Genomic DNA, 25,698 nt, shown 5'->3' on the forward strand with positions numbered 1-25,698 from the left:
ATAATAATAATAATAATAATAATAATAGGAAGGAGAACTCTAACAATGAGGTACTACATTAGAATTTTGAGAAAATGGTCCAGTTATTGTGAAATAGTAAGTCATTATTATTACATATGTCATAATTATGATGTAGTATCTCATAATTATGACTTATTATTATAATCTCATAATTATTATGTACTGTGTCTCATAAGTTCCTCTAACAATGAGGTACTACATTAGAATTTTGAGAAAATGGTCCAGTTATTATGAAATAGTAAGTCATTACTATGACGTGTCATAATTATGACACAGTGTCTATGACTTATTATCTCATAATTAGACTGACTATCTCATAATTATTACGTATCTCATAAGTTCCTCTAACAGTGACGTACTACGTTAGAATTTTGAGAAAATGGTCCAGTTATTGTGAAATAGTAAGCCATTATTACGACAACATATGTCATAATTATGACACAGTATCTCATGCTTACAACTGAAGTTCTCAATATATTAAATTAAGTCATAATTTTGAGAACATGTTCATTATTATGAAGTCATAACTCATATGGCATAGCATATCATATTTATGATGTATCTCATAATTATGACTTAAGTTATCATAATAATGAGATATTAAGTCATAAGTTGGTGAAAATGTTTTCATTCTTATGAAATAGTAAGTCATTTTATGACGTAATCATTCGAAATTATGACATAATAAATGCGTTGTAATGTGTTTTCATGAGTTTTATGACAAATGCAAATGAAACATTATTTTCTTAAAGGTTGCGTATAACGTTCATGAAAAGAAGAGGTTTGTTTTAGATGGACTCACATGACAGGCAGCAGGAAGCAGTGACATTTCCAGCTTTGTCTTTTTTAAGATCTTTAGGCTACTGTGTACACTACCGTTCAAAAGTTTGGGGTCACCCAGACAATTTTGTGTTTTCCATGAAAAGTCACACTTTTATTTACCACCATAAATTGTAAAATGAATAGAAAATATAGTCAATACATTTTTTCTGGCCATTTTGAGCATTTAATCGACCCCACAAATGTGATGCTCCAGAAACTCAATCTGCTCAAAGGAAGGTCAGTTTTATAGCTTCTCTAAAGAGCTCAACTGTTTTCAGCTGTGCTAACATGATTGTACAAGGGTTTTCTAATCATCCATTAGCCTTCTGAGGCAATGAGCAAACACATTGTACCATTAGAACACTGGAGTGAGAGTTGCTGGAAATGGGCCTCTATACACCTATGGAGATATTGCACCAAAAACCAGACATTTGCAGCTAGAATAGTCATTTACCACATTAGCAATGTATAGAGTGCATTTCTGATTAGTTTAAAGTGATCTTCATTGAAAAGAACAGTGCTTTTCTTTCAAAAATAAGGACATTTCAAAGTGACCCCAAACTTTTGAACGGTAGTGTATATTTCTTGTTTCATACACATCTCACACACTCTACACGCAGCCGTGTACTGTTGAATGAATCTGCTTTCAAAAAAAAGTTAAAATGTAACACTTAGGCGTAACAGATATAACAGCCAGACTCAAGTTGAAACTATGATTCAAACTATTCTCATTTATAGAGGAGCACTAGAGGCGTGAAGTAAACAAACAACGCCTGACTAACGGACATCATGGCCATCAGCATCATCAGGATTTCAAATCCCGCAACGCGAGCGTGAGATTTGAAATCTGGTGCCTGTATCCGGAGGGACGTCCCACTTGGTGCACCGGTCGCCTAACTCCTCCTCCAAACCTCGAGCGCGTGATTCCATTGGACAGCACTCCCTGAAGCCACGTCCCCTGCATTCACGTATTGGCTGGCAGGGGATCAGCAACGACCTTTAACGCACAGTGAGAAAGAGTGAGTTTAGTCAGAGAGAGCTGATGAACGGATGGAACCGGCAAAACCGGGCGAGAAATTAAAACCGCACTGTTCCTAACACGACTGGGATCTGTTCAACAGGGCCCGCACTTTTGTATCAATATCTATCACTTGGCATTCTTGATTTTTTTTTCAATTCTTTTCTTGTGTGTGTTTGGTTTCATTTTGCCTGGACGTGTCCGTGTTTAGGAAGCAAGGACGCGCAGATCTCAGGGCGATGCGCCGTGCCACAGGCTTCATCACAGCGCAGACGCCCTTGGCTTTGCGGATCTATATTTCGTGGCTGGGGCCACAAGGCACTCATAAAGATTCTTCACTGGAAGCCCGGTGACTCACTGCATGCTGCAGCCGCGAGCAGAGAGGACTCACTGCATCCTAATAGGGGGAAAGACGCGGGAGAGGACTCGCACACACACGCACGCACGCATACGCACGCATACGCACAAGCGCGCTGCTGGAGCACTTTGCATCCACATCCACGCTCTGTAGCGCGCACTGGACCTTTCTGTGGCTTTCCTTGGCATTTTCAGAAGCGCGCACATAATAAAAGGATGTAACCTTGCTTTTGGTGTATTCTTGTTGTCTTGTTGTTGTTGTTGGCTTTTTTTTTTTTTTTTGACTGGACTGGACAGGACAGGAGAGCGCTGTGTGCTGGGTAAGCGTGCATTTCAAATCTGTTCATGTTCCATGTGATAAGATAAAAGAGAAAGAGTGCACGTCAAACCCAGAGCAGGACTTGTGCATGGTGCCTGCTCTGTCACAACCCATGCAACAGATTATTTGGGGTCCTAAATATAAAATATGATACCATGGAGTAGAAATGGTGAGCGCGCGTGTGAGTGAAGCGGGCGATTTCTTTGAACGCATCTGTATTCATAGTGTTGCCTCAAGACGGACAGGTACAGATGGGGCCACAGTTCTGATATTAAAAAAAAAGAAGAAGAAGAAGCAGAAGCATTATTATTAGTAGGCTGTACACACATGAAGCTCAGCTCAGGTGTGTATTTGTAGCATGTAGTTCACCTCGTGTGCATTGTGAAATCCGACTCCTACGCCTTGCTAAAGCATGATAAATAAACACATCCAGCTGTGCTGAGCTGTAAAGCGTCCGACGCCTTTCAAGGTTACGTGATTTACAAGCTGTTCACGTAGTTGGCTGAGGAATGAGGGATATTACGCATCAGATGCGCTTGAGGAGGTTGAGGGGAAGAAAAAGCCGCATAAAAAAAGCACCAGAGAGAGAGAGAGCGAGAGAGAGCGCAGTTTGATTATGAAATATTCAATTATTCAGGAATCATTTCCCTGACAGTAATGCACGATTTGCAAGAAACACTACTCCTTTTCCTCCAAACACTTTTCTTTTCTATGTGTTTTGCAGGAGAGAGCAATCAGGAATCACAGAAAGGCTGTTCGGTCGTGGAAGCCGGATGGTGGTGGTGATCCAGAGCGCGCAGGCTTTCAGCAGAATATCAATTAGATGTTGAGCCGCAACGCTGCTTGTGGAAACGTCGGAGAGATTGCTTGAACGGAGCAAAAGAGCGTGCAATGTCTTTGGGCATTGTTTCACCATGAACAGACTTGTACCAGCAGGTGTGAATTTTCAGATTGCTGGACGGATCAACAGGTCGCAAGCGTAAAGCGCATCTGGAACCATGGCGCTCGTGTCGAGGGGAATGCACCTCTCTGCTTTGTCTTTCCTGCTCTTGTGGGCACAAGCCCTGACATTGAAAAACTTGAACTTTACCATTTCAGAGGAAAAGAACCAGGGTGTGATTGGAAACATTGCCAAAGATGCAGGGCTGGAGTTGAGAGAGCAGGGCAAAAAATCCAACTTCAGGGTACTGGAGAATTCAGCTCCACACCTAATCGACGTGGACCCTGAGAGTGGGCTGCTCTTTATCAAGCAGAGGATTGATAGAGAAACACTGTGCAAACGAAACCCTAAGTGCCAGCTCTCTATGGAAGTGTTTGCCAATGACAAAGAGATCTACATGATTAAGGTGGACATACAGGACATAAATGACAATGCGCCCAGTTTTCCTTCTGATCAGATCGACATTGATATTTCAGAGAATGCTGCCCCTGGCACCCGCTTTCCCCTAGCTGCTGCCTACGATCCCGACACGCGGGAAAATGGCCTTAAAACATATCAAATCACACGAGATGATTACAGCATATTTTCTCTGGATGTGAAATCCAGAGGTGATGGAACTAAATTTCCTGAGTTGGTTGTCCAGAGGTCTTTAGACAGAGAGGAGCGCAGCCATCATACTCTAATCATAACTGCCACAGATGGAGGGGAGTATCCAAAGTCAGGTACAATGCAAATCAATGTGAAAGTAATTGATTCAAATGACAATAGCCCTGTTTTTGAGCAGTCTTCTTACGTTGTGGAAGTTCCTGAGAATACTCCACAAGGCACAGTATTGATAGATTTAAACGCTACTGACCCCGATGAAGGAAGTAACGGGCAGGTTACCTATTCTTTGAGTTTTTATGGCTCAGATAGAATCAAAGAATTGTTCTCAATAGACCCCAAAACGGGTGTCATAAAGATTCAGGGGAAAATTGACTACGAGGAAAACCCAATTATAGAAATTGATGTGCAGGCAAAGGATCAAGGTCCGAATCCTGTTCCTGGCCATTGTAAAGTCACCGTTAAAGTGCTTGACAGAAATGACAATTGGCCATCGATAAGCTTTGTGGCGGTTCGGCAGGGGGCAATTAGTGAAGCAGCAACCCCAGGGACTGTCATTGCTCTGGTGAGAGTGATAGACAAGGACTCTGGCCGCAATGGGCAGCTCCAGTGTAGGATTTTAGGCAATGTCCCATTCAGACTTGAAGAGAACTCTGACAATTTCTACACGGTGGTGACAGATAGACCGTTGGATCGAGAAGTGAAGGACGAATACAATATTACAATCATGGCCAAAGACAGTGGTAACCCCCCACTGAACGCCACAAAGTCTTTTACGGTCAAAATTCTGGATGAGAATGATAATGCCCCACGATTCACAAAGATGGTCTACCTCCTTCAGGTGCCTGAAAACAACATCCCAGGAGAATATCTTGGCTCAGTTCTGGCTCATGACCCAGATTTGGGCCAAAATGGTACTGTTTCCTATTCCCTCCTTCCATCAAATGTGAGTGAGGAATCCATTACTACATACGTGAACATCAAACCAACCGATGGAGCCATTTATGCCCTAAGGAGTTTCAATTATGAGCAGACCAAGTATTTTGATTTCAAAGTCCAGGCTAAGGACTCAGGTAATCCCCATCTGGAGAGTAACACTACAGTACGTGTGAGTGTGCTTGATGTCAACGACAACATCCCAGTCATTGTGCTGCCACTGTTGCAAAATGATACAGCAGAGATCCACGTCCCACGCAATGTTGGCGTAGGCCATGTTATTACAACTGTGAGAGCAGTGGACAACGACTTTGGCGAGAGCGGCCGCCTCGCCTACGAGATCTCAGATGGCAACGAGGAGCACCTGTTTGAGATTGATTCTGTGACAGGAGAGGTGCGGACAGCTCAGCCACTGTGGGAAGACGTGTCTTCTGTGGTGGAGCTCATCATCAAAGTGACAGACCATGGAAAGCCTACGCTCTCTGCCATGGCCAAGCTCGTGGTGAAGGCATATTCAGGACCCCTGCCAGAGGGCGAGCCACGGATCAACGCTGAACATCACAGCTGGGACGTTTCACTTCCTTTGATTGTTACACTCAGCGTCATTTCCGTCATGCTGCTGGCAGCCATGATTGCAGTCGCCGTCAAGTGCAAGCGTGAGAACAAGGAGATCCGCACCTACAACTGCCGCATCGCAGAGTATTCACACCCACAGCTGGGCAAGGGCAAAAAGAAGAAGATCAACAAGAATGACATCATGCTGGTGCAGAGTGAGGTGGAGGAACGTGACACCATGAACGTGATGAATGTAGTGAGCAGCCCCTCGCTGGCCACCTCGCCAATGTACTTCGATTACCAGACACGCCTTCCTCTCAGCTCACCCAGGTCTGAGGTCATGTACCTGAAACCAACAACCAACAACCTCAGTGTTCCCCAAGGACACGTGGGTTGCCATACGAGTTTCACGGGGCCTGTGACTAGCACCACAGAGACACCAGTTAACAGAATGTCGATAATTCAGGTACGCAAGGCTGTTTATGTTCTTTCGCTTTTCTGATCATCCTGTCCCTCCTGCGCTTGCTCTCTCTCTCTCTTCCTCTCTCTCTCTCTCTCTCTGTCTTGCTCTATCTGTTTAGGTGAATACGTGTCTGTATGCAGAGCAGCTGGCATGAAGGGCGGGGAAGAGGGGAAAAATAGGAAGGGGAGGTAGGAAGGGGGGACGGTGCTGATATGTACTATTACTCACTCCTGTCCTTTATATACTGCAAAGCCCATCTCTCTATCCATCTTTGACATCCAGCTTTGCCCATACTGTTTCAGGTCATACGTTTTGGTGAAGATAACCGATAACAATTATTACACAGGTATTGTTTAGTTGCATTTATAGGTATAAGTGAGACACTGACAAATAGAAAGGCTTGGTGTCTTGCATTTCTTATATAATTAATGCTTTACTGCTTTTGTTTATGAAGGGTGCTCCAACAGTCTTGGCAAATGAATAGAGCTTTCATCAATTTCTAGCTTATTGTCTGTCCTCATTTATCTGGCTGTCTAATTTTACTTTTTAACATTGATTTTTTTTTCAACAATCTCTGCAGTTTAAACCTTGTGCACCTTCACCCTAGTCTGCAACGACTCAACTATAGACTTGTGCTTTTTGTAGAGGGAAATAAAGAGCTTTGGAGGATTTCTTCATTCCTTACTAATGCGTCTTTGTGTGCAGCATTTTGACTAAGCCTGTGTCTCTGTTAATGCGAAGTCAGGTTAAAGGCATTTGAAATGTGTCATGTCAAACAAGGCTAAAGTTTGGTATTAAAGGAACAGTCCACCGTATTTCCATAATGAAATATGCTCTTACCTGAATTGAGACGAGCTGCTCCGTACCTATCCGAGCTTTGCGCGACCTCCCAGTTAGTCAGACGCGCTGTCACTCCTGTTAGCAATGTAGCTAGGCTCAGTATGGCCAACGGTATTTTTTGGGGCTGTAGTTAGATGCGACCAAACTCTTCCGCGTTTTTCCTGTTTACATAGGTTTATATGACCAGTGATATGAAACAAGTTCAGTTACACAAATTGAAACGTAGCGATTTTCTATGCTATGGAAAGTCCGTACTATAATGACAGGCGTACTAACACCTTCTGCGCGCTTCGGCAGCGCATTGATATCTGAGCTCCGTATCAATGCGCTGCCAAAGCGCGCAGAAGGTGTTAGTACGCCTGTCATTATAGTGCGGACTTTCCATAGCATAGAAAATCGCTAAGTTTCAATTTTTTTAACTGAACTTGTTTCATATCACTGGTCATATAAACCTATGTAAACAGGAAAAACGCGGAAGAGTTTGGTCACATCTAACTACAGCCCCAAAAAATACCGTTGGCCATACTGAGCCTAGCTACATTGCTAACAGGAGTGACAGCGTGTCTGACTGCGTCTGACTAACTGGGAGGTCGCGCAAAGCTCGGATAGGTACGGAGCAGCTCGTCTCAATTCAGGTAAGAGCATATTTCATTATGGAAATACGGTGGACTGTTCCTTTAAGCACAGCTATGCCATGCCATGTGTAGGTCTTGTGAGATTACAGCTAGCTACAAGTACCTGTGGCTGTGGACTTTTTCCACATTTTTAACACTTTTCAGTAGTTTTTGCGCTCACCTGATGATGTTTTGATGTGCTGGAGTTATAGTTTAAGCATATTCAGTGTGACATTCAGCGAAGTCTCCTTTAACTCACCTCATATGTAGAAGCACGCTAATGTCTGAACGGGGTTGTGTTAATCAGGGCATGTCAAGTGTAAGTGAAATGAGTAGGTACATATGTGAATGAGCTTGATGTTGGGGGTATTTCAGCAGCTGATAATTTGTGCATTTATGCATCTGTGCATTTACAGTGAAAGTGTTGTGAAAGAGGTGCTGGTTTTGTGTTCAAGCGGTGTGTGGGCGTTCCAGTCGATCATTGTGTGCATAGAGTACAGGCTGTAGGTCAGAATGTGTGCGACCGTTTATGATGGGACTAATAATAAGCAGAATAATTGTCAGTGCCTGAGTGAGCTGCAATTCATCATCAACAACAACCAGGTACCTCTCGTAGCACCTCTTCACTCTGCAAAATAAAACAAACAAGCTTAAAACATCGCACATGCTTTTTTGTATTCTATTCTGGTTGCTGGATGGGCATGATCGAGTTTCCTCCATACATCAATCCGCGTGCTTTCTTTCTTTAAAAAAATACACTAAAATGATGGACGGTGCAGAGCACAGATCCTGTTACTGAAACCATAAAACAATCAGAGCCCGGCAAAGATGGAGCTGGAGGGTGGTGTCATAGATCTGAGAAGTGTTGTTATAGGAAACATGTCAGAAAGAAAAACTTTAAACTTCCTTAAATTGATCGAAGTTTACTCTGCAGTTCTGTCATTAGTGCTCGGACTGGCCGACAGAATGCTCAGCATGAACACACACACACACACACACACACACACACACACACACACACACACACACACACATTCCTGAAAAAGAGCACCTTAAGCAGCTCGCATAAGGCCTGGAGACTTTTTTTATGATATTTTATGACTGGAGGTCCAGGGTTGGTAACAGTTGGCCAAACCATGACTGGAGCTTACTTAGAATAAGCAAAAGTGTGTGTACGTGCTAAGGGGATGCCACTGGGTCAATCTCTTGGCGGGCTGGACCATCATGTAATTCATCTGGCAGTGCAGGAGCTCCATGATAGCAGGATGGAGGATGAGTAATAGCATTTAATTGCGCTGCAGGCACCTGGGCATATTACTTACTGACGAATCAAGGTTAAAAAGAATTATCCATGCAATCCCTCCAAGCCAAGAACAAGGGATTTCACTAATTTGTTTAAAAGTGGTTCATCTTTTTTTTTTTTTCTTACCTTACCTTGAAAATGATCCTTTTCCACATGCTGTTCGGAGCTGGAATTAAAGCCAAGAGAGGATTATCTATTGTGGAGTTCTTCGTGCATGTACGGGTTATGGAAATGAATAATCTCACTTGGTCTTAATGGGTTTTTATGTATCACATGACAGATAGCAAATGTAATAACGGGTACATTGTGTTCATATATCCGGCTTCGGAGCACGGAAATATGTGTAAGCTGAGCCATGTGTGCAATACTTGAGGGAACATGGTTATAAAAGTCTCCTCTAGGTGGCGACAGTCTGCCTAGAAAGTCTCAAGGAATGAACAATTTGGTTTGGGTGGAATTGAATTGGAATAGAATTTTCATCGAGTTATTCAACATGGAATTATGTTGCTAATCGGAATTGCATCAGTCCAATGCCCAATTTCTCCATTGTTATGAATCATAAATCCGTCTGTGCTTCGACTAGTGAGTGTAAGGTGATATGTTTACTCCTGATCCTGATAAAATCTGCTTTCTGCGCTCTGATAGCTGATGTTTTCTGGTTTCTCCTGCAAGAAAAGGTCAGTGAAGGATGACAGAGGCAGACAGAAAACAAGCAAGCAATCATTTAATTAGTTTGGATATGGAGGGCTGTTAATATGAGGAAAGGGCTGGTTTGAATGCTTTCTTATAGAGGATAAAGTGTGAAAGGAGTGTGAGAGACGACAGCAGATTTACCTTTTTTACTACAGCAGATGTAATTGGTGAATGAGATAAGGTTCTTGTGATCTTATTTTTGTCACATAGCGCAGTGAAATTTGTTGTTAGGTGCTCAGTGGCATGTGGGAGAAGCGACAAACGACTACAGCTTGAAGATTCAATATGTGTCTACTAAATGCTCACCCTCCGTTTCTCTCTCTCTTTCTGCGTGTGTCAGTTCATGTGTTCTCTGTATCTCTATATAATTCTGGGCACAAGTGAGGGAGCGTGAGTGCAGTCATGCATGCTAATAGATATGTCCTTGCATGGAGACCGGAGGCCGAGCAAACGCTGCAGAAAGGCAATGCCTGGGGGGGGGGGGATTTTTCCCCTTTATTTATTTCATTATTATTTTTTTTTTGTTTTGGCTTGGCGGTGGCATTGTGCATTGTGTATTCCAGGCATGATTTAGTCACAGCGCTTCCTTTATATGTGTACGACAGCCAACTGTTTGTCCTTACCATTTGAAGGCCTTCCCCCCGGCCTTTCCTATGTACCCCTCTTTTTTTTTTTTCCTTCCAGAAGCACTTTCCACACTTGGAGCTTTTTCAGCAACTCAATATAGTATAGAAATTGTAGCTGCACTTCACTGACCAGCCAAAGCAAAGATATGTTGTTTTGTTTGTTTGTTTGCTTGATTGTTCGTCCCTTGCACTGAGTTTTAGACAAAGGACACAGTCTGAGGTTAGAGCCTTGTGTATGGAAAAGAGAGAGAAAAAGAGATTAAGGAAAGAGAGAAATAAGAAATGCACAATACAGTCGATAGCACCACCACCTCACAGCAAGCAGGTTCTGGGTTCGAACCTGCTGGGTCACCTCATGCCTGCGTGGGTTTCCTCTGGGTGCTCCGGTTTCCTCCCACACTCCAAAGACATGCAGATTAGGTCAGCTGGCTCCTTTACATTGTTCATGAGTGTGAAGTGTGAATGACTGTCTGTGTCTTTGTTACCACTATTCGACCAGCAGGGAACAGGTTCCGTTCTGGTTCCAGCGCCAAATTTTGAACCGTTCAGTGCATTTTGGCAAAAAATGAATTGGTTCAGAACCTGAAAAGTTGGATCCCAGCTGGAATCAAAATATAGCTGTTTTTTTAGTGCGAACCGTGATGACATCAGTGGGCATGTCATTAGTTTGGAAAGGAGAACACAACAGAAAAGGATACATCGGCAGAAAAAATGGAATGAAAACAAATATCTGCAATAACAGAACAAAAGCTCACAGGTAATCAATGCGCTCTGCCATCTTGCGACTACTGTTTGCTCCTGTTGTGAATTTAGCAACGCCCTCCATTCATGACGCATCCTTGATTAGAGTGGTTCCGATCAAACCGGGCACCAAGGTTCAAACAATCCTGAACAAAACCGGTTCAAGAACCCGTTGAAAAGGGGTATGTGTTGGCCCTGTGATAGACTGGAGACCTGTCCAGGGTGTATTCCGCCTCTCGCTCAGAGTCAGCTGGGATTGGCTCCAGCTCACCCACGACCCTCAGTAGGATAAGTGGCATAGATGATGGATGGATGGAAAATGATGGCAACTCATGATAACTTTTTTTCCCATTCTGTATTAATAGTTCCTTTTCAAATGGTATTTTGTCAACAGTGGATTTCTATTTGTTAGAAATAGCCTCTTTAATGTGGCACCGCTGAATTAATGTTTCACTGTGTTTTGATTATCTAAATGTCTTTAGCAATTGTAATATTATGTCTTGCCATAGTGCTCATCCCTTGCTCTCTCTCTCTCTCTCTCTCTCTCTCTCTCACTATGTGTGTGTGTGTGTTTCCATCTCTCAGCTTTCCATCTCCTCCATTTGTCTGTGCATTAAAACAGCCTCATTTTCCTGCCCTGGTGTATTGTTCTTATTTCCAGATGCTGTGCTACAGTAAATTATTGATGTCAGCTTTCTGATACACATATGCGAGATCAATGTGTTTCGGAGAGTTATATTATAGGCGTTAGAGCGTGTTTCAAACCTGCACCTCAAGTTGTTTTTATTCCGTTGGAATTTGTTTTCTTCTGATCTGTAGGTTTTATTTGCCTTGTTAACACTGTATATATTTCTGTGTGTGTGAGAGAGAGAGTGAGAGTGTGTGTATAAGAGGCTACAACATACACGTAAAACGATGTACGCTGATCCTGAGCTATATTTACTCGCTCATTAATAAATCAGCAGGTTTAGCCAATCAGACACGAGTGCTGGGTGTCAGAATGCTCTGAAATCCTTCATTACATGGTCTGTGAGCACAAGGGGAAAAGGTGTGTGTGTGTGTGTCCTGATTTGTACATAAGCTTTCATAATACCTTTTTAGACTAAACACACACACACACACACACCCTCCTGCTTTCATACCCCATTTATTTGTCACATGCTGAAACTGTGACTCAAGTGACGATTTATATACAAATTCGAGATGGTTTGAGATTAGCCTAGTTTTGTTTTTGTATATATAAAAGAATGGATGAAAATATATCCTATTTTTTTCTCTCCTTCTCTTCTTCCCTGCCTCCTGCTTCTTTTCATTGTGTGCACTGTGTGGCGAAAAATGTAGCACGCATGAAGACTAGGAAAAAACAAAACAAAACAAAAACTTCTCACCACTTTTCCCGCACACTCACCCGATTAATTAGCATGCTCCAAAAAAAGCATATAATACACAGGACATTTGTCGAGCTGCATGTATTATGTATGACAATTCTGGAAATCTAAGTCGCGCCGCTGAATTATTTAGTGCGTTGTATAGCGCCATCATCCTGCTCGTGCCAGTCTGCCAGGGTTTGAGCTGCGCTGCAAATCGGCAGGTTATTATTAACTCATAACATGATACGATCATCTTTAGCCGTCTCTGTATCCCTGCTCGAAGAAGGGAATCAATCGGAAGCTGGCCAGTGTGTCCAACAGTGTGCGGTAGATAGAAGGACAGGATTTGTGCATGGATGAATGATTTATTGAGCTATGACTTGAGTGATACATCATTTTGAACTGGAATACTTGTTTCATTACGACTGAGACGGCGCATCATCTCTACGACCTGTGACAAAAATTCTGTGTATTATAACTACATTGTAGAATGCAAGGAAGTGCATAGATAATCCTGTATAAAGAGAAAGAGAGAGAGAGACCACCATGATGCAAGACCACAAAGCCTGGTCCTTGAAGCAGGGAATACAAAAGTGCTTAATTTGCCAGGTCAAGACATCTCAAGCTCTTGTGGTTTTGCTTTTGAGACTATATTGTGTTCAGATAGTTTTATTGCGACTCCTGGACACATCGAACAGGCGCGAGACGGGATTTACGATGTGGCGCTTGCCAATCTGCTTTTCATCTCGAGGCTTAAAATTGCTCTCCAGCAGCCTGCTTGTTTTTCACAGGCTTTTGAGGTTTTGTGTTCTTCCATCGATCTTACAGTAAACACTGGTTTTCTTCCCTCCTCGTACAACGCAGGTGTTTGGAGAAGCAAGCCACTGTTAGTCCTCATCAATATTTGCTCGAGCTCCTCTGCTCTGTGCACTATAGCCTTAACCACTAATGGTGCTGAAAGGCATCATCATTAGACTTGCAATAGATCATACTCTGGTCGGAGTTGAGATTTGTTTAACAGAGAGAAAAAACAGAGGGAAAAAAACTGTATTTTATTGTCATATCCTCTGATATGAATGCTTTCTGGATTGCATGAGGCTCAGAATGAAACCGTCTCTCCTCTACACTGTAGTGACATCTATAAGATAAACCAAATATAAGATTATTGAAGCTATTTCTAGATATTTTACTCATTTAAAACTTTTCACTTTTAGCTTCTTCGTAGAAATACGAAATGCTGAAAATGAGCAAAATTATTTGCCAATAAAACAAAGCTTAAAGTGAGACGGCCTTTCAATTTGATAAAATCGGTAAAATTTACGATAGTTCCCTCTGAAATGTGGTCATTGTGATATATGTTTATTTCTGTAATATCTCAAAAAATATCAGGCCATTCTGTGGCTGGGAAGTTATTTAATTTGAGGGGATTCCCGAGCAAATAATGTGCATGAAATCGCTTGCTTTGCACAGTCAAGCAAAGGAAGTCCGTGTGTGTGCGCATGCGCAGGTTTACCTTTGAGCGTGCACTGACAGTTACATCATTCTGTCGCTAAATGAATAGCTGATCATACCGAGGTGCTCACTGACCGCCGATATTTATTAGTTTGGGCCTGCGTTTCCTTTCCTTCGTATATAACATAATGTATTTTCTTCTCGCTTTCCGTTACTGTAGTCGGTTTTTCACGTTTCATTCCCACACTCACGTCCTGTATTTTTCTCTCCTATTTCAAATTTGTATCCGGCAATGCCTTGCTTGAACGGGGAAAGCCTACCACGTGATACTATGTCATGTATCTTGTATTGCGTCATGATGAAGCAGGAAAAAATAGCAGAGAATTTAGGGCCACGTGGCCCTAAACTCATTAATTGTTCTATTTAAAAAAAAAAAACGTATAAAATTGGAAGTCTGTGATTCAAATTCAGTAGCTTTCAGTCTACTAAACAAAAATAATTGGGTGTCAGGGAAAATTTGTTTTATGACCTACACTTGAAAAATCTGAAAAGCAATCTGTCAGGGCTCAGGCACTTACTGATGTAATTGCAGAGGAGAGCGGTGAACAAACAGTAACAAAGGCAAATCGTGAAACAAGAATCATGGTCATGGACAGGCGGGGGTCAGTCGATTGGCGAACAGGACAATGTAGACTAGGCAGGAAGAATAGATGAGGAAGAGTAGCGAGAGTCAGAATAATGGTAAACAGTCAGGAAGATAAGGCTCGGTATGAACTGGAGAACTCAGGACAATACTTTGCAATGAGTGCTTGAGTGTGAAGTGTTTAAGTAGTGTTGTGCTGATTACAGGTGCACTTCAGCTGTGTTCAATACTCCGGTTACTGGGGGCGCTGTGGTTCATGGGTGTTGTAGTCTTGAGTAGCCATGTTTGTAGTTTGTTCAGCGCTGCTGTTCTCAACACTCATACTGACACAGTCTACCTTTAATGGGGACCATTGGATAAATTTGACTGTATTAAAGATATTATTTGTGAAGACGTCTTTTTTTTGCATTGCATTGTATCTTTTGACATCGTTTATTAATTTTAAAGAATTAGGTCTTTGTTATGTCATACATCCCAAATATTAACCCTCCAGCATCATTACAAGAGTTAATGCTACAGAATTTGCCATTTTGACAATTGCTGGGATGATAGAGAACACGACTGAACACTCCAACGCTCAAACACTCAAATGAATGCTTTTCAGAGACCAGTAAATAAATAATGATTGTAATTTCAACCCAAGTTTAATGAACAAACACCACCCTGAAGCATTAAATATGCTTATTTAACAATTATTTGCTGAAGGCTGGAGGCGAGGTGAATAATAACAGAGATTTAACATTAGAGCTGCATTTAACCCATCTGAAGCAGTGAGCACACAAGTGAGCGATGAGCACACACACATACCCAAAGCAGTGGAAGGTCATGCTACAGCACCCAGGGAGCAGTTGGGGGATAGATGCCCTGCTCAGGGGCACTTCAGCCCAAGGCTGCCCCACGTTAATTTAACTGCATGTCTTTGGACTGTGGGGGAAACTGGAGCACCTGGCAGAACCCCATGCACACATGGGGAGAACATGCAAACTCCACACAGAAAGGCCCCCAACAGTCACTGGGCTCAAACCCAGAACCTTCTTGCTGTGAGGCAATAGTGCTAACCAGTACACCACTGTGCCGGTGCAGGTGGGTGTGTTTTGTCTTTCAGCTCCTGTCCATTGCTCCATGACTTTGGTTCTGGATGATTGCTAAAGTCAATTTAATAAGAGAAAAATGATCAGCAATCTAGTATATAAAAATGTGATATTAACGAGAAACCTAAATCCTACTGGCACCACCACAAGTTGACCAACATGAAAAAAGACCATGCTGATGAAAGAAGTTAAAATGGAAATCATAAACTCTAACACACAGAATTCGATTACAAATAAAGCTTGGATGCCACTGAAGATCACAAACCCTGAAGTTATTTCGGCTGGTGTTTTACTAGAAAGCTAGTGCTTTCTGGACTACTGCTTACAAACTGTAAGAACCCTTAGTCCGCAGTCAGAGACGAACAATTTGTTCTCTCCATGCTGTGACCCCAAAACACACACAAAGCTTGGTTTTGTGGTGCACTTTGCCTTGAGGGAATGAATAGAAGCAGGATGCTGCTGAGCCTCCGCTGCCTGGGTGGGAACGCACAAGATTGTTCAATCACCAGCTGTGTTTTGAAGTACCATCCCACTTCTTTATTATTTCCAAATTACACTGGCGACCCAGCAGGGCATTCCGAACCCTCAAGGGCCCTTGGGCTGCTTCTCGTAGGCCTCCTCGAGCTTAATTGTCTAAGTGGCAGGATCCACTCGAGGGTTCTGTTTTGTTTGGCTCAATTTTAGATTATTTTGTCTTGTCCTGTTTACTAAAATATGAGTGGTGTGCTTATTAACATTCTATAAACATTGATAAGACCAAGGATGAGTTTTAATGGCTGTATTAAATAACGGTAGGATGGTTAGTATTTTATTTCAAAGTCAAATCAAGTGGAACATGCTTTTTTTGGGGGGTGGGGGGTGAGACAGTCACCCAAATTGAACGATGTCTCTTCTTTCAGTGCCCTCGGGTAAGTTCCTGTGCTGGGGAATGAGTGTCTTTCTTATGAGAAGCCAACAGAGAGATCTGATTTTCACACTGCACTCATTTGACTTGCAAAATTGTCCTATTCTTCTTTTTCATCTTTCTTTTTAAGGATAATAAAACGCTTATTTGAGGAGCCGTCATTCCCGTGATTTTTGAGCAGACATGTTTTGAAACCTGCTATCACAAACAGGCTCGTTGCACGGAGTTCAATTCTCGTCAAGGGGAATAGAATGTGAAATCAATGCCAGACATTACAGCAGTTCAGTGTTTGAGACAAACGACATCCCTTTTGAAGGATAATAAGAAATATCGCCCTAGCTAGTGCTGTAATAATTATAAATTTGTCGATGATGTATGGAAACTGTACGTGTAATGTATGTATCATTTGCAATCACAGCATGGATATTGTGCAGCTATAAATAAGGATTTATTGTTGTAATAGTTGAGAATAATTGAGGATTGTGCTTGCAATGACAGCTGCGTTTTTATTCATCTGATTATGGATAAGTTATGGTCTCATAATTACATTTAGGCACAATTACTTTCCACAGAAAATGTCTCCATATTGTTAATGTGTTAAATGTTGATATAGTTGATATGGTACAGTATCTAATACTAAACACAAATTCTCACTTGAAAACGATTACATTTATGGAGCCATTGAGTAAAAAAATGGCATTTCTGGGCATCCTGGTACAGGATGGCGAGTGGATTTTGTCAGTGTGCCAGTTGAACCTGAGCAGTTGACCTCTTCTTATAGCGCGATCACTCACTAGCACTCAAGTGAGAGGTTTCTCAGGTCACTGCGGTTAAATCGATGGCCAATCCAAATGTGGAACATGGCTTGCCTTTCCACTGAGGTGCAGTGTGCACTCATTTCTTTCCCCAGTATTGTTAGATTGCTGAGTGGCAGGACATGGGGGTAATATGAACCCGGTGACTGTGGCCTTGTCTGTTACACACATCGGGCTTGTCAGCACTTGTGTTTTGTACACACTCTTATCTGTTGATGGTAAGTCTTGTTCCACCTCACTTTTTGCCGCTTGCTCGAGTCCCATCAGAAATAAAATGGTGCTTTGTTCCCATAAGAGCAACCGGTTGGGGGTGGGGGTGGGTTTAAGTCAATATAAAAAGGAATCACAAATGAGAACAGGTATTCAAGTTGTTCAAGGGATTAAAGAAAAGTATAGAACTTAAAGGAAGAAAGGAAGTCCTGAATTTTTTTTTTTTTAGGCTATCGCCTTTAGCTAACAGCACATGTTTATCTGAATCCTATCCATGGTAGTACCACCAGTGGAAATAAAAATAGATTTACAGACCCAGTCAATAGTTTGGACACCCCTACACATTCATTTATAGGTTTTTTCTGTATTTTGACTATTTTCTACATTGCATAACATATGGAACGTATATTATATGATATTACACAGTTGCACTAAGATATGAAGTTTATCTTCAAGTGGCGAACACGTATCACAAGTGAATGAACAAGTGAAAATATTTTCAACACGAGAAGATAAACTTCATATCTTTGTGCCACTGTGTAATATTCTTTGTTATATGGAGACATCCACAAAAGAAAATGCAAGTTAACCAAAATAATTTTAATTTTGAACCAGTTCGCCTTTTTGACAATGCACATCTAGTCAGTGGGAAAACACTGAGTGATGTCATCAGAGTGAAATATCGGGAATTATTATACATACAGGACACTTTTTTGATGGAATAAAAACGTGTTTTTATTCCCTTCTCGTGGGTTTCATTCATTTGGTTTGATGGCATGCAATATTGTTAGCATATTGCTTATCCTCCATGTGTTACTCCGCTCTCCCCAATGGATAATGAGCGTGCAATATTGTTACGATATTGCACGTTGTCAAGACAACATGACGTCACACATCGGAGCTGATGCGAATATCCAATAACAAAATTTTCCTGCTGCGCATGCGCAGAAGCATTTCTTTGTCTGCCAGGAAAAAAGAAAGACAAGGCTAATCCAGTGCTACTGCTAGGATTGGCTAAGCTATAATTAAGCACTAAATAAATAAAATGAAAACTGAAACTAAAGACATGCTAAACACTTGAAAAGCTACCAAAACTTCATTATATATTCTTCACGCATATTTACAAGAGAAAAACATACCAATGGACACTGAAAAATTGGAAAAGAGACACATCAGAGATGTAAAACTTGTATGCTGGTGAGTGACTGTGACAATTTGTAAACAAACATGGCCACGAGGTTTGCTTCATTAAATACGGAGGATTTTGAGAGAAGGTGGCTGGAAGGTGACTGCACTGCTGCGCTAACAGTGCTGAGCTAGCGTTGGCCTTCGAGTATGCTGATATGAAGAGAGTGTGTATGTATAATAATAATAATAATAATAATAATATTGGCTGGCGGAGCGGCACGGTGGTGTAGTGGTTAGCGCTGTCGCCTCACAGCAAGAAGGTCCTGGGTTCGAGCCCCGGGGTCGGCGAGGGCCTTTCTGTGCGGAGTTTGCATGTTCTCCCCGTGTCCGCGTGGGTTTCCTCCGGGTGCTCCGGTTTCCCCCACAGTCCAAAGACATGCAGGTTAGGTTAACTGGTGACTCTAAATTGACCGTAGGTGTGAATGTGAGTGTGAATGGTTGTCTGTGTCTATGTGTCAGCCCTGTGATGACCTGGCGACTTGTCCAGGGTGTACCCCGCCTTTCGCCCGTAGTCAGCTGGGATAGGCTCCAGCTTGCCTGCGACCCTGTAGAAGGATAAAGCGGCTAGAGATAATGAGATGAGATGAGATATTGGCTGGCTTTTTTTTCCTGGTCTGTCAGATATATTCCATTCAGCTACTCATCTTCGACTTGTTCAGTATCATGCTAGTTGAATGGAATATATCTGATAAACCACTCAACGCCAGCCAATATTACTTAAATACTGTATGTCACTCAGATCCGCGATGCATTTCGTATGAAAAATGTTGTTTTTTCAACACGAGAAGATAAACTTCATATCTTCAAGCCAATGTGTGATTTTCTTTTTATTATATCGACACATTCACAAACAAAAGTCCCCAAATTTATCAAAATTCATCGATTTCCTCACCAGTGACATACCGGTATAGAGATTTATGTCACAGTTTTGGTTCTCGATGTACTGGATGGAGCTCGTATGAAAAATACAAGTAGTGTATTTCCCAGTAAAACACTCGTGTCCATATAATATATGGAATTATGTGGTAAAAAAACTAAATATGTTTCATATTTTAGATTCTTCAAAGTAGCCAGCCTTTGTAGCCAACCTTGATGACACTTTGCACACTATTTTCATTATCTTAACCAGCTTCATGAGGTAGTCACCTGGAATGCTTTTCAGTTAATAGGTATGCCTCGTCAAAAGTTAATTAGTGGACAAGTTTCTTGCCTTCTCAATGTGTTTGAGATCAAACAGGAAATAGTAAATAATACAAATACTCTTTGAAAAATGGCTCTGACAACTGTAATAATCCATATTATGTCAAGAATTGCTCGAATAAGTAAAGAGAAATGACATTCATCATTGCTTTAAGAAAACATTGAATCAGAAGGGGTGTCAAAACTAAAAGGTTTATAGGACACATATAGGAATGTTTCACTATCATAGCTCTGTGGTTCAATTTGTTCACATGCTCTTTCCATGTCTATGTGAATTCTGTCTGAGTTCTCTGCTTTTCTATGACTATCCCAAAAAACTGCTACATGCTGTTCAATAAATCTGGCTATGCTATGAATATGTGCAGCACAATGGGATAGCATTCCATCCAGGATGTATTCCTGCCTCATGCCCAGCATTCCCGGTATATGCTCCGGATCCACCTTGATCAAGATAAGGCACTTACTGAAGACTGAATGAATGGAAGTGGTGTTTTCCAAATCAATATTTCTTTCTGGAAGAGAAGAATAAAACCTCTTTCTTCCTTTCTATCTCCGGAGGAATGCTGGCACAACAGTAATAGACTTCCATACTGGCACTTAATGTCTTTGAGTGGGGGATCACTGGCGCCTTTTCAAAGTTAGATCCATCTCCAGACTGGGGCACTATGATTGATCTAGAGAGGGAGGAGTAAGCAAGTCATTTCGTCAACTTGGAGAATTGTTTTCCTAGCTGATAATTATTCTCTCTCTCTCTCTCTCTCTCTCTCTCTCTCTCTCTGCCCCCCCACACAGTTCATTCTTGTCATTTTAAATCAGCTGTGCCATGGTTCAAGTCACGACCCAAGCCAGATACCTGATGATGAGATTATCCTGTCATCGACGTGAACTTTCTGCTTTCTCTCCAATCGATCGGCAAAAAGGCTGTTCAGAAACGAAGTGTCACTCTTACTACAGTGGAGAAAAAGACAGGACATTTGCATATACATATTCTCTCTCTCTCTCTCTCTCTCTCTCTCCCACTGTTTCCTGAATAACCACGAGAACAATGTATTTTTGTTCTACACAGAAACAAATGTGTTCAATGAAACCAAAGAGGTCACATTCGACTCTATTGCTGCTTTTTTTATTCAGCTCAGTTATACAAGATATCCAGTACATCACTGGTATGAAGAAAAAAAAACTTAAATGCTGAAGCGATAAAGGAAAATTCGCAAGGTTCTGAGTTTTGCTTGTTCTCCAGGTTTCTCATTTGAGGAGCAATTCTTCTGTGTTGTTTAAGAGAAGGTCAAGTGGCTTTATAGCTGTAGATTATGTGCAGTTGTGTCTTCTGGGTTTTGCTGTTTAATTCCGTAGCCTGACTGATGCTTTCCCGAACAACTCAATTAAATGAATGTGCCATGTTTCTGTGGCATTCTGGCACTGCAGTTAAAGAAGCAGAATGTTCGTTCTTTTTTAAGAACACACACACACACACACACACACACACACACACACACACACACACACACACACACACACACCCTCAGTGTAGTAGAACACAGAGTTGACAGAAATAGTGGTTCTTTATTCCAGTCCTGGTACTGTATTCCGAATTGAACATTTTCCAATTAAGATGTGGGATATGTCACATACAGCAAATTTGGAATACGCGTCTCGATTGGGATTTTATGGCAGTTTGCCAACGCACGGCCTCTTGCCTGTTTACGGTCAGCTCTGTTTTTGTACACAGACCAGCTAGACAGCAGTTTGCAGGGCTGTGGGAGAGATGTGGCCGCATGTAAACATGAATATTCAACAGTTATTCGCCAAAGGTGAAGTGAATATCGGTGAATAATAACTGAGATGAAGTCGAGTTCATTATTTGAGTTGAGTCGATATTCACCGAGCCTGAGGCAGGTAATTGTTTTAGTATAAATATACAGGTGATTATTACAAAAACATAATTTATTTAAAACTTCAAAAGCGGCATGAAAATGTAATAAAGGCGCGGCACAGACTTGTGTCACTTATCTACACTGAGTCACATAAAATACTTTATTTTGAAATGGATAAAATAAATCACAATTCCACCATCCCTTTGAATAGTTTTAGACCAAACTTCGTAGCATCTTTAATGCTTTTAGGAACAGCATTTTCTTTCACCATTTCTAATTCTTCCTCACTTATGGTGACGAAGTGCTGAGCCACCATTTGGCCGAGTCACTCGAGGTGATTACTGAGAAATAGTCCAAATTTCTCAACCAATCAGCGCACGATTTCCTATAATCACCTGTGTATTTATACTAATATTGTAATGTTCATTTTTATTAGCCACAGGAACAACTTAGTAGGAATACTGTCTTTATCTGAATCAGGGTAAAACCTGGAACATGTAGTGAATGGCATACAAGTACAGCATTCCCACTTTTAGCTTAACGATCAAAAACAAGGCAACTGATTGACAAAGTTACAATTCGAATGGATTCAAATGTAGTTTTTACTCCAAACAAAACAAACTTAAGCAGTAATGCTACACTATGCAATCTTATCATGAAATTGCAATTTTCTTATTCTAAGAACACACACTAAGTGATGTGAACTTGTGAAATGTATTTTTTATTGTACTTTCATAATGTTTGCATTTGTGCCTTGATAATTATTATTGATTATTTAAATAAGGTGGATATCTTTTTTTCCCCACTTATAGTACACATCAGCCTGACAAATTACCCATAACTCTTCATTTTATCACTAGATAAATCAGGATATAAATTTATGGCAATTTCGATCAACAAAATAAAAAACAAATTGTGATTATTATTAGTCCACGTAAACTGTTAGTTTTTCCTCACCGTAATTGCATTGCTTAGAGATCAGAGGGTGCAATAACGTACAATAACAGGAATGCATGTGACTTCACTGTAGGCAGAAGTAACACAGCTCAAAGGCCGCAAAAACACAAAAAAAACATCTGAAATGAATGAGTTGTTGTGTGATTGACTGTACAAATAGATTAAACAGGAAATCTGAGCTCTTCTTTTACAAACTATTGAAAGTTAAAGAAAGGAGAAGCAAATGGAAGCAGTGCAAATGTTCATAAAAGTTTATTAAGGTCTGTTGTTAACTTTTTCATTTTTAATCAAATGAATATTTTAGTTAATAGGCTATTATATTTTACTCCAGTTTTTACTAATGTGGGTAAATAATTATTGTTGGTTATTAAGAAAATTAAACAAAGCTTGTTTTTTTAAATTTAACACAAGGAATATTTAAGATGGTAAAGAATAGGAAAATAATTGCTGCATTTTTTTGGTAATAACATTTCTTGGTAATTTTTTTTTTTTCAAAAATGTCATGGCAAAATCAAAAGACATGCAGATTAGATAAAATACCCAGTCACTGGGGTTGCACAAGCCAGTGTATACTTAGTGCCGGTACCAAGCCCAGATAGATTTGGGAGGGTTGTGTCAGGAAGGGCATCCAGTATTTTAAAAAAAATTAAAAGTCCTATGCCAAATCAAATATGCAGCACAGATTTGCTGTGGAACCCATAATGGGAGCAGCCGAAAGAAGAAGAATAAGTAGAATGGGAAAATCAAATCATGAATGCAATATTGTGAGTCAAAATCAAATCTTGATTTGGGTGAGTCATTACATGCCTATTTGTCACCATTTCCTCTGCCAGTTGAGCCATGCCATACTTACGCACCCATGCTGAATTCGGTAACCCGTCTTGCCTGCCCAGATTCCATGCGTGTTGAGCCAGGACATACGGATGGTCCCAAAATTAATGCACACCATGGAACGTTCAAACACAATCATCACAGAATTGCATCTCTACTGATACAAAAAGTAATAGCAATCCATATTTCTTGTGGATTTAAAAGACGAGCAATTAATTTATGCTTTAAAAAAACTATTTAATGTTTCATTTTAATGTTATTTCCCTTTATTTACTCACAGTAATATCACTGTTTAACTCACCATGAACAAAGAAAAATCCACCATTTTTCTCAAGGCAAATCCAAAATGGCTTCCTGGATGTTTTGTTTGTACCTTGCTTAGGATATATGTAAACAATGTAGCCTCACCTCCTACCTCATGGCCTCATCAATAGTACAGGAAAACATTCTGACGCAGAAAATGCACAACTTCAATGCATAAGTGCTTTGCATTCAAACATATCTGTCTTTCAGTAAATGTTAAAGTATGATAACAGTTGGCCACGTTTTCACGCATGGCAAGTCATGAAGTGAGCATGTGCTCTTCCTCTTTATTTTCAGTCAACAGAAAAATATTGTCAGTCACAGAAAATCAAATCTCCAGAAAACTCTCCAGAAAATCTGAAGTGGCCAGCTAAAAAAACATAGCAGGTGGGTAATGCTAATGCTAATGCGTTAATGCTAGAGGGAGTCGGGGGCATGACCCCCTAGAAAATTTTGAAATTTCTCAGCAAATAAATTACTAACCATTTCCCTGTAAAATACTTGAAAAGTATGCATGAAATTTCCCTCCAGATGTGTGTGTGCTTGTCTTTCTCAGTTCCCCTCTGTAGTACGCTGCCTGGCTCTGTAACATAACTACATATGCTACATACGGTGTGGTCATGTGATCCGGCTCAGCCAATCAGAGCATGAGAATCGATCAACAAATATAATGTCACTTCTGGTCATGCTAGACCCAAATCGAAGACAATTTTGTGGTGGAATAATTGGATTTGCAGCAAATTATGGGCAGCAGAGGCGATATAAATCACTTGAACATTGAAAGGCAAGTTTTTTGGGTTTTTTTGTGGGTTCGAGTAGCCGGTGCAGACTGTCTGTGTAGGCGGAGAAAGCCACCAGTCGCTAGTGCTTGTCGACATCAGTGCAGTTTGTGTTTTGCTTACTCATGTGTGCTTACTAGTCACTGCAAAAAGTAAAATCTAACCAAGATTAAATATCTTAAATCAAGACAAAATATGCTTGTTATTTGTCTGCCAAGATAATTCTCCTTTCCAGGCAGGTTTTGTGTAAGAGTATTTCACTTACTTTAAGCATTTTCCCTCAATTATCTTAATAAGGTATTATAACTTGTTATTGAGATTTTATTACTGGTTATGAGTAAGTTCTGTCTTAAAATGAGAATTACCATAATTTCATCGGTGTTATATTAACCATGACAAGTTTGTCAAAGTCAGAATTTCTTATTTCAAGCATCTTATCCTTTCTTTTAATCTCTTAACACAAAACAGATAAATAAATTAAATGAATTGTTGTATTGTCAATCTGGCAACAAAAGTAGGCTACAAAATGGATTGGTTTGTTGTTTTGATTTTGATTTATTTGGCGGTCTCAGTTGGTATAAACACTTACTTAAACAGAGCACACCAATATGCCCAGATGAAATAGTCAAACTGTTGGTTGGAGGACAAAGTATCTAGCATGTTAAAGTGAATAGTACAAATCTACTTGTTTTTAGTATAAACACATTAGTTTTAAGACATCTGTGGGGTTTCTAAAGCTAGATATATTTACTTGTTTTTTAAACATCTTGCCAAGTCAAATTTTCTTGTTCTGTTGGCAGATAATTGTGCTTATTTAAAGTAAAATATTCCTCATTTTATTACTTTTTTTTCTTGTTTTTGTAAGCCGGGTTTTTGCAGTGTGACACTACGAGGCAGAAATGAGGCAGAGACACAAATTTTAACATCATTTTTAAAAAAATCGTTTATTTGGATTTTGAGTTGAATTTTACAACTCCAAATGCCATAGGGCCAGCCTTGGGGTCAGATGGTCAGATATTATTTATTTATTTATTTATTTACTTACTTACTTACTTACTTACTTACTCATTTATTTATTTTTTGCTGTGCTATTTTCTATGCTGTAAGCGAGTGAAACAGATCATGATTTTAACACAAATTTTGTTCCATTTTCCCTGATCTGAATGAAAAAGAACATCTTTGCTCACCAGCTCAATGTTAAGAATAACATGTATATTAAAATGCAGATGC

The 25,698-nt window shown here is 40.6% G+C and overlaps 1 protein-coding gene across 1 annotated transcript in view; it reads left to right on the forward strand.

The window, feature by feature from the left end:
* Window positions 1-1,891: 1,891 nt before the first annotated feature.
* The window catches only part of pcdh17 (protocadherin 17), a 155,078-nt gene continuing 131,271 nt past the window's right edge, over window positions 1,892-25,698 (forward strand). Inside the window, exons 1-2 of the mRNA XM_060941745.1 lie at window positions 1,892-2,538; window positions 3,262-6,037. Coding sequence (XP_060797728.1) covers window positions 3,536-6,037 — 2,502 coding nt within the window. The 5' untranslated portion in view covers window positions 1,892-2,538; window positions 3,262-3,535. The remainder of the gene's footprint in view (window positions 2,539-3,261; window positions 6,038-25,698) is intronic.

Source organism: Neoarius graeffei, chromosome 15 (genome assembly GCF_027579695.1).
Source record: "Neoarius graeffei isolate fNeoGra1 chromosome 15, fNeoGra1.pri, whole genome shotgun sequence".
In the NCBI taxonomy this organism is placed as follows: domain Eukaryota; kingdom Metazoa; phylum Chordata; class Actinopteri; order Siluriformes; family Ariidae; genus Neoarius; species Neoarius graeffei.